General features: G+C 35.9%; 1 protein-coding gene across 1 annotated transcript; it reads left to right on the top strand.

Annotated features, from left to right (window-relative positions):
• Positions 1–3,404: 3,404 nt before the first annotated feature.
• LOC122997357 lies at positions 3,405–19,101 on the top strand. The gene is made up of 20 exons (XM_044373444.1): positions 3,405–3,564; positions 3,831–4,151; positions 4,256–4,576; positions 4,811–4,934; positions 5,053–5,144; positions 5,234–5,268; positions 7,158–7,220; positions 7,341–7,406; positions 7,683–7,745; positions 7,866–7,931; positions 8,360–8,428; positions 14,881–14,989; positions 15,215–15,535; positions 15,813–16,109; positions 16,194–16,355; positions 16,505–16,539; positions 16,893–16,955; positions 17,444–17,500; positions 17,615–17,689; positions 17,889–19,101. The coding sequence occupies exons 1-19, from the start codon at positions 3,525–3,527 to the stop codon at positions 17,684–17,686; spliced, it is 2,376 nt and encodes a 791-aa protein (XP_044229379.1). The 5' UTR covers positions 3,405–3,524; the 3' UTR covers positions 17,687–17,689; positions 17,889–19,101.
• Positions 19,102–19,687: the final 586 nt, after the last annotated feature.

The following is a 19,687-nucleotide window of genomic DNA, read 5'->3' as shown; positions in this document are numbered from 1 at the left end:
TGTGTCATGCATTTTATTAGTTGTATCTCAGTTCACTTGGATAAATCAGTCCTGTAGGCACAGGCATATTTCATGATAAAGATGTGATGTGGTGAATTTGTCTGTATGTCATGTTGAGCAAGAGAAAGAGTTGGACCAGAAGCAGTGTGGACCACAGGCCTCTAAAATTGACCAAATTAAGGAATTGACCTTGTGGCCAACTTACTCCATTGTGAAACTTCTCCAAAAATGTAAAGAAGAATTTTGAAGTGGCTTGAAGAAGTCTCTCTTAAAACAATAGTCAGTTCTCAGGAGCTTTAATCATTCCTCCTGTTTATACTGGCTGTAAAAAGATCCTAATGTGCTTCCAGTGTAGGTGATGGGGGACAAAATCCAAGGACCTTGTTTTGTGCAAAAATGTGTTTAAAAGTTTACATGCAGTTAATGCTAATTTGAAGCTGAATTAGTCAAATCAAATGTAATCTTACAAAGTTACAGTTTTTTTGTGTAAAATTCCTTCTTTATGTTTCTCCAGACAGATCTGAATCATTTGCATGGCTGAGACTTCATATTAGCCTCAGACAAACTTTTAATACATTTTTTCAGGGAAGGAAGACCATCATTTACATTGAAAGCGCATTAGAGAGAGATCTTTTAATGTCCGATATGAACAGGAGGAATGATTAAAAGAAGAAAAACCTGTGTGAATGTCCATTTGAGTACCTGACTATTGTTTAAAGATGGACTTAAAAAATTGATTTTCTAATGTCATCTAGTAGTTGATCCAGTAGTACAACCTCAGGCTCTGCTCGGGGTGTGGTGTAATATTAGGCACAAACAAGATATGGAAGGTTCAATCACTTTGTGTTTTGATCATAGACTGTACATTTTTTTTGTTTTGTTTTGATTCTTATTATGCTTCATTACTGTGCAAATAAAACTGATTTTTTAAAAACATGCATCTCCATAGCTATTAATTTGATCTAAAGCATTTAGTTGATATTTAGTTTGTTTTTGTTTTTTTTGCTTGTGATTTCTTTACATTGTTGTAAAGGACTTTGTCACTCAGATTTAAAAAATCTTCTAATAAAGTTTAACTTACAATGCACAATCATGTAGCTTGTCATTATTTGCTTCATCAACAAACTCGCTACAGCCTCTGAAATACAGTAATTTCACCCGCAGATGCGGGCATCCTCGGGGAAGAGGAAGAGGTTAAACCACAGTGACAGACAAGTCTTGTCTCTTGTTACAACTACTGTGCTGCTCTGCACAGCACTATCACATACCTTCCATAAAGTGTTGTCAAGTAGAGTAAAAATAGACTTTTTTAGACTCCTGTGACTTGGGTTATGTCCCCGGATCAAGTCCAGTTGGGGACTTTTATTGCATCTCTCTACTGGCTGTAAAAAAGGCATACATTCTTTTTTTCACCTAAGCCTCAACTGGAAACACTATACATATATATGTATATCTCACATTCTGTAAAACTCCAGACCAGGATTCAGTATTCTGTATTACAGATACATACACTCCATAAAACCAAGCATCTGCAGCGCAAAGAGAATAGTCCAGAAATATTCAAATTATGCAACAATTTGTGGATTTGATAGGAGAAAGCAAATAATTTGAAAATAACTGATCATATTCTAACATAATCAATCAAGAGTTGGTTGAGTGGTTTTAAGGTAGAAACAACTTTTGTCAGATATGCACAATTGTGTGTCATAGGCACACATGACTGCTGTGCATGAACATGCACACACAAAGAGCTTAATTCTGGAAGCTGCTTTAATGGATTAGTATTTTCTCATTTAACTTGCCAAAAACAGGACTTCTATCATATACATTTTTTCTTCTTTTAAACAGATAGTTTACATTTTACCTGAAGAGAGTGATCAGGAGAGCAGGAGACAATTTAACCAACAAAATACACTTTGGTAGCCCCTCTATGCACCTTAAGAACAGTACTTAACATTATCACTAAACTCTGTGGTTTCAACTGCTTATCTCTTCCACTGGCACTATCTAGATTTGATGGTGTTTTCTGAGTGTAATGCAATTATGAGTTGGTGTATGATGGAGACGAAGTAAACATTTCAAATGAACTTCCACCATTTAAAAATATATTTTAACAATAGCTGAAACATCCAGTGAGCTATGTCTGTATACTATGTTAAACCTCAGGTTCTACAGGCCTGTCCTCTCAGAGAGTTGATTTGTCCAAGACAACTCATGAGTTTTCTGCATTCAATAAGATGGTGCATTTATGAGAGACCACAGCAAAGCTCATACAGTAACCTATATTTAAACCATCTCAAAACTGTCCCCAGTCTTTGATCACTGAAGCACTGAAACACTATGAAGCATCACTGTTTCACAGCATGTTATACAGTCAAAATGTTCACATGTGCTGAGCAACTCTTGGTATTGCATTTGTGTGGATGTATTCAATCTGAAACCATGATGAAACCGTTTCTCTGTTGGTCATTTTGTTCAGTCAAAGTCTATATTCTAAAAACTGATCACTTTTACTTTTTGGATGCAATTTAAGAGACTTGGGATGCACCCATGGATGTATCATGCAGGGCTGCCACCATTTGTGGCACCTGCAACAGAAAGTGTCATTTGGGGGGAAAGCAGGGAGAGTCTTTAAGCTTATTCTCATCTCAGATTTAGACTATACTTCACTGCTATTTTATCACAATATTCTATTGTGATATTAATTTTGAAAAGCAGAAATATATCATATGCAGAAGACAACAATCCAGTCTCTATATTAGGGCGCTATTTCCCTCTTCAAAATCAATTTATCACTAGGACCAATATGTCAGTTTTGTGAAAGAAGAATACATGTGGATCTTTATAATTATTAGTGAGTGAATGCATGTAATTGCCACACAAAGCACATAATTTCTCATCCTGCAGCAAATCCCATTTTCACTTAATTCTGCATCATAACAAAAAATTGAACTGCAGTAAAATGACATATAAAATTTACCTATGATATAATAAAGATACTTGAATATAAATCTAGTCTTTCGTGAGCTGAGTTGCTTTGTTTTGATGTTCACCTAACATGGAGATTATGCTCAGGATAGTAGGCTATACAAATAAATAGAGTGAATGTGCCACAGGGAGATTAGAGGTTTACCCGTCATAATACACCATTATCTTTCTTTTCCTTTCTTTCTTAAACTTAATTGATTGAAATAAACTGAAAAAATGCCCATTTATTTGTGTAGATTAGAAAGAAAGTTTTGAAGGAAAAAAAATCTGTATATATACATATATATTATTATTAAAATTACATATATAATTTAAAAAACTTTTTTAACAAAAAAGGAATAGGTCTTAGTTACTCATTGTGTGACAAAAAATGGAGTAAATAAAACTCATGGAATAATAAACTAATTTTTTTTATAACCACTAAAACTGTTACTAGTAGATTTACTGCAGGAACTGCTTGAATGAGGAAGTAACCCAAGTAGAGTCACTCGCTGTAATGTTGAAAGTGCTCATTCACTCACAACGCTGAAGCAGACATGAGTTTTATTCCTCACCTAATACTGGCTGGACTCATTGGTAAGTCAGCTAAGATTCTAATATGAATGCTATGCATAAATGATAGTCAAGTTTGTAATTAAAAAATATTGTTGGTACTGATATATGTATTGTTGTTGAGTGATAAAATTTGAGTCTTACATTTAAAGTGACAACTAGCCACTAATTTTAAATTTTTAATATTGTGTTTTAATAAAATTCATGATACTAACCTGTAACTGATATTGATATATACAATGCATTTGAAGGCATCACTACAAGATAAATGTCTGTTGTTGTTTTGGCAGGAATTCACTGTAAAATTATTACAGTGAGTCGAGTTTCAGTTAAGGCTGGAGGCTCCATCTCTATCCCATGTCTCTATGACCAGTACTACAGAAACCATGTGAAATACTTGTGTCAAGGATATTACTTTGCGTTGTGTCATATAGTAGTTGACACAAACCAAGGAAAAAGTAGTTCAGGAAAGTTTTCAATCTCTGATGACACAAACCAAAGAATCTTCACTGTGACTATTAATGATATAACGCATAAGGACACTGATTTCTGGTGTGCTGTGGAGATTGTATCGGGGGAAGATGTCAAACAGTATTTTCAGCTGTCCACAGGTAAAATGCCTTAAATGGTTTAAACACATTTTAAATCCTTTCTGTGAACAATTTGGTGGGGAAGAAAACTAAGAATGTGTCTAATTTGAATTATCTTTTTGAAGGTACGTCAAATCTGTACGTGGACCAACAAGAAATTACAGCATTTGAAGGAGGTAATGTGACTATCAACTGTCACTATAAATCCCCAGTAGAAAGAAAGTGGTGCAGACTGGGCCGCACCTGTGTGACAAATCAGTTTGGATCAATAGATGGAACAGCAGTGACCATCGATGCCAGTGTCTCTAATGATTTCACTGTGACTATGAGTAAACTGAGGACAGAGAGCAGCGGCTGGTACTGGTGTGCCGCAGGAGACTTACAGATGCCAGTGAACGTAACTGTTAATGAATCACTCTCAACTACAATGAGCCCCAGTACAGCAAGTAAGATTCAAACCATTTTCTATTCTCATAAATTAGTGACCAGTAAGTGGACGCAACAAAAGTCACAAAAATGAAACCCTGGTATATTATTAATAATAATATTATTATTAAAATTTAACTTGTACATCTGTGAGTTACAGTATTATAATCCATAATATACAGTATCATCAAAATACCGTGATACAATTCTTGCATTAACATGGCTTTTTACATGAATTTACTTTGACTTCACAGGGACACTTTCTACCACTCACCAGCATTCCTCCTTGCTCATGAGTGTTGAACCATGTACTGCCCAGCCCACAAACACCACCATAACCGGGGCTGGTGGAGAGAGCTTGCAAGATGAACACAAGAGGTTACTACTCTTTACAACTTCAATGCATTTAAATCTGATTTACAACCTGGGTTTGTGCAAAAACATTTGCCCCTTTATTCTTGATGAAATGTAGGCTACCTCTGCATTTACCTTCCAGGTCCACTACAATGACGATTCTCATCACCATCCTGGTCTTACAGCTGTTAGTTGTTCTCACTGTGTTTTTTGGATGGAGGATGATAAGATGCAGTAAGTCTGTTGTAAGCTAATGCAAACTGAGGAATGAAATATCTGTTTCTGTAAAATAATTTCCTCAGAAATGTATGTGTTTGTTATAGATAAGACCAAACCTCGTACGTCTGACATCACAGCGGTAAGTATAGTCATGTATTTCCCTTATTATGTTTGCTGATAAGAAATTTGGATTGGTCACACAACACAGAAAGTAAACAGCATTTAAGGAACTTGACCATGCAAGTGTAACTGTACAATATACCTTATTTAACTACATTAACTGTTTGTTGGCTATAATTTCCTTGATTTACATCAGCATGGTAATTCTGTGAGTTCTGTAAACAGTTGTACTATTTAAACCAGAACATAACCTGTCCGGGCCTGTGGATATTACAAACCTGTCTGATACCAGCTAAATACATCAAAATGGAAGAGCTGGAAAATCATGATATTTTAAGGGAATTTTTAGACGACATAAAATAATAATAAATGGCGTTGTCCTGCAAGTTACCTCATTCTGAGAGGCGAAAACCCAGGGCAAAAATGTCACTGGGTTTCAAATTACTGTAAGTACTAGCTGCTACCCAATGCTGTGAGTATCTGAACATCTGGAGACGACCCTGATGAGTATGTGATCTTTCCTCCTCAGGATTATGACAGCCAGACAGTAAGAGGCCACCGTTTAGACAGATTTTAGCAAGTCACTCAGACTAACTGTAAAACTTATACAAAATCTGTGACATGTCAGATTCTGTGACATAAGAGGGTCAACAATGGAAAAAATATTGATGCATTGGAGGTGGCGGGCTCCATCACTGCTATCGAAATGTGTGACCCTAACTAAATATTATGAGATCACCAATTGTGCTAACAGCTACGAAAATATGTGACCTATGTACATCCTGTGGAGTCACCATTTTAGGTAGCAATCACAATATAATATGTGACCCTGGCAAAAACGTTTGCAGTGGCAATTAAGCCAACTGAGCATGATCAAGTCAGAAAGTCCAATTAAAACAAAAGAATCACTCACCAACAGTCCATCATAGTCTATCCGGCATAGGGCTCACAGACTGAAAGTGAATTTGTTAGTTTGTCATGTTGAGTCAGAGTAAGTTGGACCAAAAGCTGTGTCGACCAGGCTTCCAAAATTGACCAAATTTTCATCCCAATCCCCCTCACACACTCGCTTTAAAGAAAGGATTTTTCAAGTCTGTCTGAAAACAAGAGTCATACTACGTAAAGGTGTCCATATGAACATTGAAACAGGTTTTGCTTGCTTTAATCTTTTTTTTATTTAAAAGATTTTAAAATTTAAAAGATCCCATCCTAATGTGCTTCCAATTTAAGTGATGGAGGACAAAGTCAAAGGATTGTTTTGTGCAAATATGTCTTTAAAAGTTTGTATGAAGCTAATTTCAAGCTTCAGCAGACTTAACTTGAGCAAATTAGTCAAATCAAATGTAAACTTTCAAAGTTACAGTCTTTTTAGTAGCTACTGTGGATGGATAATAAGAAAAAGAGGTAATTTGGCACTAAAAAGACAGTAACTTTAAAAGATACCCACTTGATGTGAATCATTTGGTTGGCTGAAGCTTAATATTAGCCTCAGATAAACTTTTAAATACATTGTTGCATTACATTGAAAGTGCATTTGAGTAGGAAGATCTCTCAATGTCCAATATGAAAGGGAGGAATGATCAAAAGAAAAAACTGTTTGAATGTCCATATGGTGCCATATGTTTATATGGTGGTATTGTTCTGTTCCTACAACCTTTGTGCTGATGTAAACAGCAGTTTGACACACCATCCCCCAAGTGTTGTAGGAGTAAATAGGTGTGCAAAGAACGTTGTGAACTTCACAACTTCAGTTCACAACTTTCTAAAGGTGTGAACTTTATGTCGAATGCTCTTATGTGTGAATGCTCCTTACAAGCAAATAATTGTGCAGTTAGACAGGAGAAAGCAACTCATTGTAAGATAGCATATGATGAGATTGATGCTACATTTCAAATTCGTCCATCGTAGGTCTCACAAACTGGGAGTGATCCTAATGTGCTCTATGCCACCATTGTTCATGCGGCCAGGAAGGTAAACCAGACAAAAAAATAATATTTTTTTAACACAGTATAATTTGCCCATATTTTATTTGTCCGCCTTCATTTTTTCCCCTGAAATTTTATCACTTTGACCTTGTATTTTGTCCAGCAGGACCAGACACCCAAAGACAGTGTGACATACAGTACTATTAATAAAAGGGATGGTGCGAAGCAAATGGTATGTGATTAATTTTAAACTCATATAAGCCTCTCAATCATGGAAGATTTAAAATGCCTAAATTAAAACAAATCAAAGATAGAAATAAAGTGACATGCAATGTGTCAAAATTAAATGAAAAACATATGTTGAAAGGACAATTATTTAGCTTTTTCAGCTCTTATGTGTGAATGCTCCTTACAAGCAAATAATTGTGCAGTTAGACAGGAGAAAGCAACTCATTGTAAGATAGCATATGATGAGATTGATGCTACATTTCAAATTCGTCCACCGTAGGTCTCACAAACTGGGAGTGATCCTGACGTGCTCTATGCCAACGTTGTTCATGAGGCCAGGAAGGTAAACCAGACAAAAAAATAATATTTTTTTAACACAGTATAATTTGCCCACATTTTATTTGTCCACCTTCATTTTTTCCCCTGAAATTTTATCACTTTGACCTTGTATTTTGTCCAGCAGGACCAGACACTCAAAGACAGTGTGACATACAGTACTGTGAATATAAGGGATGGTGCGAAGCAAATGGTATGTGATTTATTTTAAACTCATATAAGCCTCTCAATCATGGAAGATTTAAAATGCCTAAATTAAAACAAATCAAAGATAGAAATAAAGTGACATGCAATGTGTCAAAATTAAATGAAAAACATATGTTGAAAGGACAATTATTTAGCTTTTTCAGCCAATACTACATGCAAAGCACTGTCACTGAAGCTCCCCTGCACCTCCTCATGATAATGCATATACACAAATGCATACATAAAAGGAAATACATCTAACAATGTGTGTTTTATTTCACTTTGTTTCTTTGGTTAAATTGTTTTAATTTAAGAATTTTAAACCTCCCACAGTTAATACTTAAACTATCTGTTAATAAAGCAAATGAATTTCTGTTGTGTTTTTCATCATTAGGTCATAATTATTCAGCATTCTGTGCTTTTTTTTCTAATTAGACTGAACCAGAAGATGGAGTTGTGATCTACAGCACCGTGGGTCAACACTCAAATAGAATGAAAAAGTTCTAATGAGAAGAAAAGCTGGGAGGACAATAATCCTGCAAGTATGGCAACATTGATGAGGTCATTCTGATGTGTCCTGCATTTTATTAGTTGTATCTCAGTTCACTTTGATAAATCAGTCCTGCAGGCACAGGCATATTTCATGATAAAGATGTGATGTGGTGAATTTGTCTGTGTCAATGTGTTTATGTCATGTTGAGCAAGAGAAAGAGTTGGACCAGAAGCAGTTACAGTTTTTTTTGTGTAAAATTCCCTCTTATGTTTCTCCAGACAGATCTGAATCATTTGCATGGCTGAAGCTTCATATTAGCCTCAGACAAACTTTTAATACATTTTTGCAGGGAAGGATGACCATCATTTACATTGAAAGCGCATTAGAGAGAGATCTTTTAATGTCCGATATGAACAGGAGGAATGATTAAAAGAAGAAAAACCATTTTGAATGTCCATTTGGGTACCTGACTATTGTTTAAAGATGGACTTAAAAAATTGATTTTATAATGTCATCTCATAGTTGATCCAGTAGTACAACCTCAGGCTCTGCTCAGGGTGTGGTGTAATATTAGGCACAAACAAGATATGGAAGGTTCAATCACTTTGTGTTTTGATCATAGACTGTACATTTTTTTTTTGTTTGTTTTGATTCTTATTATGCTTCATTACTGTGCAGATAAAACTGATTTTTTTAAAAACATGCATCTCCATAGCTATTAATTTTATCTAAAGCATTTAGTTGATATTTAGTTTGTTTGTTTTTTTTGCTTGTGATTTCTTTTCATTGTTGTAAAGGACTTTGTCAATCAGATTTAAAAAATCTTCTAATAAAGTTTAACTTACAATGTACAATCATGTAGCTTGTCATTATTTGCTTCATCAACAAACTCGCTACAACCTCTGAAAGACAGTAATTTCACCCGCAGATGCCGACATCCTCGGGGAAGAGGAAGAGGTTAAACCACAGTGACAGACAAGTCTTGTCTCTTGTTACAACTACTGTGCTGCTCTGCACAGCACTATCACATACCTTCCATAAAGTGTTGTCAAGTAGAGTAAAAATAGACTTTTTTAGACTCCTGTGACTTGGGTTATGTCCCCGGATCAAGTCCAGTTGGGGACTTTTATTGCATCTCTCTACTGGCTGTAAAAAAGGCATACATTCTTTTTTTCACCTAAGCCTCAACTGGAAACACTATACATATATATGTATATCTCACATTCTGTAAAACTCCAGACCAGGATTCAGTATTCTGTATTACAGATACATACACTCCATAACACCAAGCATCCGCAGCGCGAAGAGAATAGTCCAGAAATATTCAAATTATGCAACAATTTGTGGATTTGATAGGAGAAAGCAAATAATTTGAACATAACTGGTCATATTCTAACATAATCAATCAAGAGTTGGTTGAGTGGTTTTAAAGTAGAAACAACTTTTGTCAGATATGCACAATTGTGTGTCATAGGCACACATGACTGCTGTGCATGAACATACACACACAAAGAGCTTAATTCTGGAAGCTGCTTTAATGGATTAGTATTTTCTCATTTAACTTGCCAAAAACAGGACTTCTATCATATACATTTTTTCTTCTTTTAAACAGATAGTTTACATTTTACCTGAAGAGAATGATCAAGAGAGCAGGAGACAATTTAACCAACAAAATACACTTTGGTAGCCCCTCTATGCACCTTAAGAACAGTAGTTAACATTATCACTAAACTCTGTGGTTTCAACTGCTTATCTCTTCCACTGGCACTATCTAGATTTGATGGTGTTTTCTGAGTGTAATGCAATTATGAGTTGGTGTATGATGGAGACAAAGTAAACATTTCAAATGAACTTCCACCATTTAAAAATATATTTTAACAATAGCTGAAACATCCAGTGAGCTATGTCTGTACACTATGTTAAACCTCAGGTTCTACAGGCCTGTCCTCTCAGAGAGTTGATTTGTCCAAGACAACTCATGAGTTTTCTGCATTCAATAAGATGGTGCATTTATGAGAGACCACATCAAAGCTCATACAGTAACCTATATTTAAACCATCTCAAAACTGTCCCCAGTCTTTGATCACTGAAGCACTGAAACACTATGAAGCATCACTGTTTCACAGCATGTTATACAGTCAAAATGTTCACATGTGCTGAGCAACTCTTGGTATTGCATTTGTGTGGATGTATTCAATCTGAAACCATGATGAAACAGTTTATCTGTTGGTCATTTTGTTCAGTCAAAGTCTATATTCTAAAAACTGATCACTTTTACTTTTTGGATGCAATTTAAGAGACTTGGGATGCACCCATGGATGTATCATGCAGGGCTGCCACCATTTGTGGCACCTGCAACAGAAAGTGTCATCAAAAGTGCCACAACTTCCTGCCACAGTCTGTGGGGTTTGGTTCTCAGAAAAGGTGAAGGGTCATATATTTTTCTGTTTACTGAAGGGAGGATAGTCTAAACCATGATGAAACAGTTTCTCTGTTGGTCATTTTGTTCAGTCAAAGTCTATATTCTAAAAACTGATCACTTTTACACAGCCTGCAGCTCAGAATTCAAACAGTGTGCCATACTAAGAAGCTGAATGGCTGAATTCCATTTAGCTGCTTGGCTTTCAGGATCCTTGTATTACGTACAATGGCTCACTAGAACACAGCCTCTAATTCTAATAATGTTATAAGTAACACTTGTGCTTTTCCATTTATGACAAGTCACAACATTTCTGTGAAAAAGGCCATTTGTTTCAAATTCATTAAGGTCTCACAACCAAGGTGTGATTGTGAAGTGCTCTATGCTACTGTTATTCATAATCAACATGTCGCAGTTCAGAAGGTAAACAAGATGACATAATACTATTTTGTGCAGTGCTGGTGCTTGAATTGTCTGTTCAAAAAATCTTACTGCAAGGACATTGATATTGTTGTCATGATTAGTCCATAGTTTTTTTCATCAAATACCTCATGAGATTGAACCAGCAGAAGGAAGTGTGACCTATAGTGAAACATGTAACTGATATTTACAGACCCTCAGTCACAGATTCATGCAAATCTGCACATACAGTACATCAAATAATTTTGAAAAAATATTGAGATTGTTCTTTTTTCATACCTGCCTAAATGTGAGAAGTTCAGAGGGGCAAGAGTGTCTTAATATTTAAATCTTAACATACTGCAATAGTTTGCTTCTACAGCAGATTATAATATAATATACGCCAAAGTTCATACATACAGTAAAACTGACAACCAGAGCATGCAAATGTAGACCGTACAAATAGTGCTCTGTCACAATGTAAAGTTCCACCAATACAGCATTGAACTGTTTCTATTTAAATTTCTATTTTAAATCTGAATGGATGATGGAACAAATAAGTTTATAACTCTTCTACATTTTGGCACTCTAGCCCTTAGACCAGAAGGTAAATACTAATGTTCAGAGTGAATGATGTGAGATAAATTTGTCATTGTTTTCTGTAACTCTCAAAACACGAATTTCTTATATATAACTGAAGAGAATTTCCTACCTGTAACCTTCATAGTGGTCCGCAAAGACAAAGACAAAATACCATTTTATAATAAAAGGATTTACACACATCTGTTCTGATTCCCCAGGTAATAATTAGTAGAGTATATAGGAGTATTAGAAGCTGAACTAAAATCAATAAAAAGGAGGCGTGCGTATTGTCCTCCAAATGCTTGATAAGATGGGTCATGCTATTAACTGTGTCATTGGTGCTTCTCCATTGTCTTTATGCAAATGTTTGGTGCATAAATGAATCTGTCACTAGAAATGTGTTTATAGAGACAGTATTGCAGTGCTCAGTTAAATCTTGGGGTTTGCACCTGAGGTAGAAATCATTCAGTTCATTAGCTTTCTTAAAGGACCAGTGAGGTTGCACATTGCAACCAAATGAATATCCCCTCCCCACTCACCCTCCCTTTCCAAGCATGTAGAAGAACCTTTGGTGGCCGCAAAAAAAATGTGAAAGGCCGTCTCCAGAGCCAGTGTTTGATTTGTCCGTTCTGGGCTACTGTAGAAACATGCTGGTACAACATGGTGGGCTCCGTGGAAGAGGACTCACTCCCTATGTAGATATAAAGGGCTCATTTTTAGCTAATGAAAACACAATAATTCTTATTTTCAGGTGATTAGACACTAATGAAAACATACTTATGAATATTATATTCCATTTCTCCCAAGTCCGTTCCACTAGATGCCACTAAATTCTACACACTGCACCTTTAAAGATCATCTGTAGTGTTCATTGTGGTAAAATGTTGCTCAATAATGTCCTTTTGTTGTTTCCTGGCCTCTTTTAGCAGCTCATAGCTGAGCCCTCTCATGATTTCTGAATGCTACTCTTGATGTAATTATCTCTTTAGTAATGTGTGGTTTGGTGGCCTTTTTGGGAAGTGTCTTATTTACACAGAAATTTAGGGAACTAGTTTTTCTCTCTTGGTGGCCTCATCAGCGTTCATGTTATGAAAAATGTTCCAGTTATTGCACAGGAAGCAACCTTTCAGTGTTTCTACCATAAACCTGTAACTTGCTAAGTTAATGCAAAGTTTTTGTATCGGGGCCAGTTTTTCCCAGAGGGGGGTTTGATCTAATAGTGTAGGCATTTTTAACATTTCCATAGCATCTAACTATAATTCTGTTATCACATGTTTTTCACGGGACGTGGTCAAAAACATGGAGTGACTGTTCAAGTTTGCTGTCAACAAAACTGCCCAGAATAAAAACAGGAACACCTGTTGTGCACTGCAGCTGGAATGTAAACAGTGAAAACAGAAATGTTACAATGATAATGTAAATTACAATGACATAAAACTTCAACGTCAGGGCGACAGACAGTCTCTCTGATTGTGTTGTATGCACTAGTTATCACTTAGAAACACTGCCGTAGCACCACCTCCATTTTTCCCTGACAAGTTGTTTCTGTCCAGGAGAACTCCTTGACTTCAACCAGTCAGTTGGGGATGCCCTGGCATTGTTCCTCTCTTTGCTTTGGAATGAGGCATTGGAGGTCTGCCCCCATGTCGTCTTAGCAAAAGCTTTAAAAATTTAAAGTAGGTACTGTTTTACTCTTCCTCGCCTGCCTTTTTACCGCAACTGCTTCACATGCTCAGGGTGCAGCCTTACAACTATGGTTAGGTCCTGGAATGAGAGTGAACCCAACATGAAGCGCTAGCGATGCTGTAGCTGTTAGGCAACAGTCCCAAAATAATCATTACCAGGAGGATAACTTGAATGTACATTGACTTTTGGACTTCAGATGTTTATAATAATAATAATAATAATATATTATAGATTAAATGTAGAAAAAAAAAACCCACAATAAAACAACTCTAAAACAAACAAAATGCAGCACCATGTGAGGCTGGGCCGCAAGCAGAGCAGCACCACCCGAAACTTGAGCACAGGTGCAGAGTTGAGTAGTGCTGTTTTAAGACTCTAAAATTAAAGATGTGATGTGGGGAATTTATCATTGTCACTTTGACTTGTTGAGTCACAGCAAGAGCAAGACTTTAAAGCTATAATATGTAACTACTCTGCATTAAAATGTCTAAGAACAACTAGACCTATGTTATATATTTTGTTGAGTTGTGTACTTACATTATCCCAAATGTTTCCAACAATTTTCAAACCCAGAGAAATCAGTAATTTTAATCAAGGTAACAGTCTGTTTCATTTGGTCGCCTGTCAATGGCATCATACCCCATCTACCAAAGAGAATATACATACAAGATACAGGCGTCAGCGTTGTGGTTGTCCGCTACAATGGCCTCTATCGAAGTGTACACACATACAAGATAATTCATCAGCAGCATTGTGGTTGTCTGTCACAATGGCGTCTACCAAAGAGTGTACACATACAAGATAAAACGTCGGCTTTATGGTTGCCTGCCAGTCATAAATTGACTTTTACTCAGTTTTAAGCCACATTTTTATGATAAACTTTTTAGATCTTGGTTGTTTTTAACTGTATCGTAACCGGATGAAGGATTTTAGTCACTGGACATCTGGATCTTAAGTTATCAGAGAAACAAGCTGAGCAAATGTTAACAGCAGCTCGGCTTGCAGCCTCTACCGGACGTCCTGTGTCTACCGAACAGCGGCAAAGACACACTGACTGGTACTTCCATGTACCTGATTATCTAATAATTTTCATAAATGATCTCCAGTGTTCCCTGGCTAGCAGATATTGTGCAGAATGTTGGATTTGTAGGAAAACACTAGGACAACAATCAGCTTGCCAGAAAATGGATGGGCAGATTACTTAGCAGGTACAATGCTCACTTGTAATTACATACCCAAACCACCTTGTGGCAACATGCCGAAGTCAGACAGTTGCATTTCACAAGTTCGCTCATGATGTAAATGAGCTAACTTATGAAACGTGACTGTCTGACTTAGGAGGAGGAAAGATTGTAACAGCTGCAATTGCATATTTAGGAAGCTCAGGAGGTAGAAAATCAGTCTCTGTGCCTCAGCTCATGTTCAGTTCTGCTTTCTGACATGGCTGCTCCTCTCCACTTTCTCCTCATCCTCACTGGACTCACAGGTCAGTCACAGGGGCAATTTTTAAATGTCAAATGATGATAATGACAGCGATAATATAATCCCTTGTAATTACCTACCAATGTTTTATTTCATTAACTGTGGAGACAACTCTAATTTAATATCTCACACAACAGTTAATAGAAATATCTAGTAAGTAAATCAATATGAAAGAAGAATATTGGTAGCAACTATGTGCGCTGAAATGCTGTTCTTATTTTTGTTGCAGGAATTCACAGCCTGACTACAGTCAAAAAAGTGTCAGTGAAGCTTGGAAGCTCAATCTCTATCCCATGTCTTTATAGTTCGAAGTACAAGAACCATGTGAAATACTTGTGTGAAGGATATTCCTGGCTCTCCTGCTCTTATGCAGTTAAAACAAACCGAAAAAGTGGATCAGAAAAGTTTTCAATCTCTGATGACCAAAACCAAGGAATCTTCACCGTGACTATAAAAGATCTGACAACTAAAGACAGTTATTATTGGTGCGTTGTTGAGATTGATGGAGGAGCAGATGTTGGAGAGTATTTTCAGTTGTCAGTCACCAGTGGTAAGATCCCTTAAAGCATCTTTAAGCATATTTGAAATACTTTGTGAAATTTTAACGATTTAGAGGAAAAACACTGAAGAATTTTTGCTAAAATTATTATTTTCTCACATTTACTTTGTAAGTCAAAAGTAATGACAATAAATGTTAAGACTGAATGAATTATTTATCTGCTAGATGTTATTATATGCAAAACACATACCTTTGAAACATTACCAGCATGTATCAATAATTAGGCTACCCACAATTTTCTATTGAATATTATTCATTTTCCGTTAAGGTACACCCAGTCTCTCTGTGACTCATCAGAAGATTATGGGATTTTATGGAGACGAAAAAACCATCAATTGTTCTAACAGTATCACTGGAGTAATTAAGTGGTGCAAGCTGGGCAGGTCCTGTGTGTCAAATCAGCCTGGATCAATAGATGGAACAAACGTGACCATTGTCACAGGAATCTGCAATGACCGTGTGACTATGAGTGGACTGAGGATAGAGAGCAGTGGCTGGTATTTATGTGTTAAAGGAGACTTTCAGATGCCAGTGCATCTCACTGTTAATGAAAAATCTACCACTAGTAAGTATTACACCGTTTGTAAATGTTTTGGTGGATTTATTGTTGTCATATTACTCTACAACATTGTCTTATTTTGAATTATAGCCAAGGCCACAGCCATAGTCACAGCCACAGCCACAACCGGACATACTCAAACTTTATGCTGCAGTACTTCAAATGATGCAAAGAGCCTCATCATCACTCTGAGTTTGTTGATCTTCATTGTTATGGTGGCCTTGTTCATCTGTTTTTTATTGAAAAAGCACAGTAAGCCCAACCTGAATTTTAATCCAATTCATGCCAAAAGACTTGTTATTCTTCAATATTTTCACTTTAAAGTTAGATTGTTGTGTATTATACTGTATATTGTGCACATTGAGTGTCAGTTACAGGACTTTTCATTGTTTAATTTTTAGAACAGACCAAAGAAGACTCATCAGCTACAACAATGGTAAGATATGCTGATTAATTTCCCAATATAATTTTTCATAGAGAAGACTGTAAGGATCCACAGTATAAAGGTAAAAGTGCTTTCCTGATCATGTGCTTCAGTGATGCCAAGATAATTGTATAACTGAATTAAGATTCAGTTTCAACATTTTCAGTGAATATGTTGTCTCTTCGCAGTACAGAATAGGTGGCAGGACTAAACTGTATAATTGTACAATTGTGAAAATGGTTTACTTGATTATTTAAAAAAGCATGGTAATGATAGAATCTAATGTAAACTGTGAGAAACAAAATCAAAGAGGTGAAAATGAACGGCTTCAGACTGCTAACATTTGGTTTGCTCCTTCAACACAGGCTGAAGAGGAAGTAACTTACAGTACTGTCAATGTTAAACACAAGAGAAAAAGGTCTGGCCAGGTAACTCCAACTTCAATGTTCAGAACATTTTCAGAGGATATATTGCCCCTGTACAGTCTACAGGACTATACTGTGCAATTGCAGATGGATATCTATCTATCCTATAACATAAAATACATCCTAATATGCAATATTAAAATAAATTTTAATGGGGCTGCAACTAACAGTTATTTTCATTATCAAATAATCTGCTGATTCTTTTCTCGATTAATTGCTTAGCCAATGAAATGTTAAAAAATGGAGGAAAATGATGATTATTATTATTATTATCATTATTATTATTATTATTAGTAGTAGTAGTAGTATATCCAATTAACTGTCATATATGAACATCTTCACATTTGAGAAGCTGGAACTATCAATATTTGTCATTTTTAATTTGTGATAGCTCTATTTAATGTTTATGGTAATTCCTTGATTATGATATGTTTGCCTTAAAATTAAAGTATTTCTTATTTCTGTGAATGATATTTGCTCTTTCAATGCAGGCTGTACCGGATGCAATATATGGTAATGTTGATAACACGAGAAAAGCCTCAGTCCAGGTAACCATAACACATTAAAACTATAATTTGTCTTACATAATACAAGTACAACTTCACCCAGTGCAACTGTATAAAACAAAAACTTTTCATATCTATCTCCCCTTCTTTACCCAGAGGCCATGTGCTGAGAGTGATGTGAATGTGATATACACTGCTGTGGTTACCCAGAAGCAACAACATGTTTGAAAGGTAAATATTTAGAGACCTGCTTCTAGCCTCATATTGTTTATCTCATCCTGTAATTCAGTCATTTTGTTGGCGATCTCATTATGTCTGAAGATTATGCCTTGTCATTGAACAAGTTACTTTTTTTTTTTTAGTAGACATGAACAAGTTTCATTTTTGCTGTTCCTTCCTTATTGTCATATCCGCTTCTGTTTCACAACAGGTTGAAGCAGAAGATAAGGATGTTACCTAGACCACATTGCCTCAGCGCTGCCAAAAGATGTAAATGTTTATATATGTTTGTCCATCTCACTATTACTGGACTCTTTTTGTAAAGTGTTGCAATGTTGTGCAGTAACTTGAGCTGTAGCACATTTTGTCCTCTTCTGCATTGCCGCAACACATTTCAAAGAATTATTAACTACACCATTGACAACATGCATCTGTCTTCATACTTTAATGTGCATTCAGTCATACTGTGTTATTAGAGAATAAATTACTATACAATGTAACTGAATATTGCTGAAAGAAGAAACTTGCAGTGTACAGAGTAGTTCTATGACCACCATCAAGATAAAACTAAGCAAGAAAACAGTTGAAACTTGCAGTAATGTAAAGATTTTCATTCTCATCTCTCTGTCACTGCACAGATAGTGATAAAATGATTTGTTAGGGGATTTAATTATCACTATGCCTTCAGTTGCCAATTAACAAGAAAAGAATGCAGGCCTGTCTGAGCCCCGGTGAACTCGGCTAATTTTCCACTGCTGTTTTGAGGTTGGAAAATTAACCAATCAAAACACATGGCAACCTGTGACTGTGACACCTTCAATATGATATGTGGTTAATGAAACACATTTTTTCGATTGAGGATCATTCCTTCTCTCTCAACCATTAAACTGAGGGTCTGTTTCAGAAATCATGATCTTATTTCACCTTCTTTGTGAACACAAGGCACTATAACCATAGATATGTTAAGTACAAACGGGGTGGTATATAACACATAATCTTACATTAAGTGTTTAAATTCAGTATTTCTTGGTGATCTTAGTATCCTGGGCAGGGAGACTATCCAAAAATTCAAAGTATGTCAATCATATTTTTTTACTGTACAAGGATTTTGACTTAATTCTATAGGCTTACTGCACTTAAAATACAAGATTACCCACTGGGACCAATGAACATACAGTTTCCAGTGATTTGTAAACAGATTTCCACAATTCAGATAAGGTGCATCACTATTCTGTGTTTCTACTATCAACATAGAACTTATCCAAAGGTTGAAAAAGAAATAAAGTTTGATGACAGACACCAGAAAGTATTCAATATTTTCAAGTGTTTCTGGGTATTATCAGAGCATAATGAATATTGATAAAGAATAGAACTAACAGGGCAAACATTTTGTTGCTACTGCCATGTTTTAATAAATGAACACATTTCTGTCCATACACCAGGAGCACTGATCTTTTATTTATTTATTTAGAATCCACTGCACCTTGCATCTAGTCTATTGTTCAAACCATATTCTGAAAGTACACTCTAGCTGCATAGATATTTAAATATTTTCTAACCAGTGTAAAGCAACTTCCCTACAGCAGGAGGAAGAGAGATTGTGACAGTTAACTTGCATAAATAGAAAATTGCTGCACTTTCTTCTCATCCTCATTGGATTCACAGGTGAGTCACAGGGGTCAACTTTCATTGTTAATATACTGTATCGTTATTTCAGATGATAACCTAACAATGTTTTTATTTAATATATTGTGGAGACAAGTATAACTTAATATGTAAAACAAAGTTAATATGAATATCTACAACATGCAAGTCATAGGAAGGAAGAATATTGTTAGCTTAAATAGCAGGCTCTGTTTGGTCTTGTTACAGGACTTCACAGCCTAACTACAGTTATTAAGGTGTCAGTGAGTATTGTGAACACTTGTGTAAAGGATGTCATTGGTTGTCCTGCTCATGTGTAGTTACAACAATCAAAAGTCATTCAGGAAAGTTATCAATCTCTGATGA

This window comes from Thunnus albacares, chromosome 14 (assembly GCF_914725855.1).
Source record: "Thunnus albacares chromosome 14, fThuAlb1.1, whole genome shotgun sequence".
Taxonomy (NCBI): Eukaryota; Metazoa; Chordata; class Actinopteri; order Scombriformes; family Scombridae; genus Thunnus; species Thunnus albacares.
Note: the sequence above shows the minus strand (reverse complement) of the source record. Positions and strands in the feature narration are given on the sequence as shown.

Bases quoted from the DNA above. Each gene is read 5' to 3' on its own strand.
- LOC122997357 (XM_044373444.1), top strand. From the start codon at position 3,525: ATGAGTTTTATTCCTCACCTAATACTGGCTGGACTCATTG. The intron at 4,577-4,810 runs GTAAGATTCAAA...TTGACTTCACAG, and splicing joins AATGAGCCCCAGTACAGCAA to GGACACTTTCTACCACTCAC. The intron at 4,935-5,052 runs GTTACTACTCTT...TTTACCTTCCAG, and splicing joins TTGCAAGATGAACACAAGAG to GTCCACTACAATGACGATTC.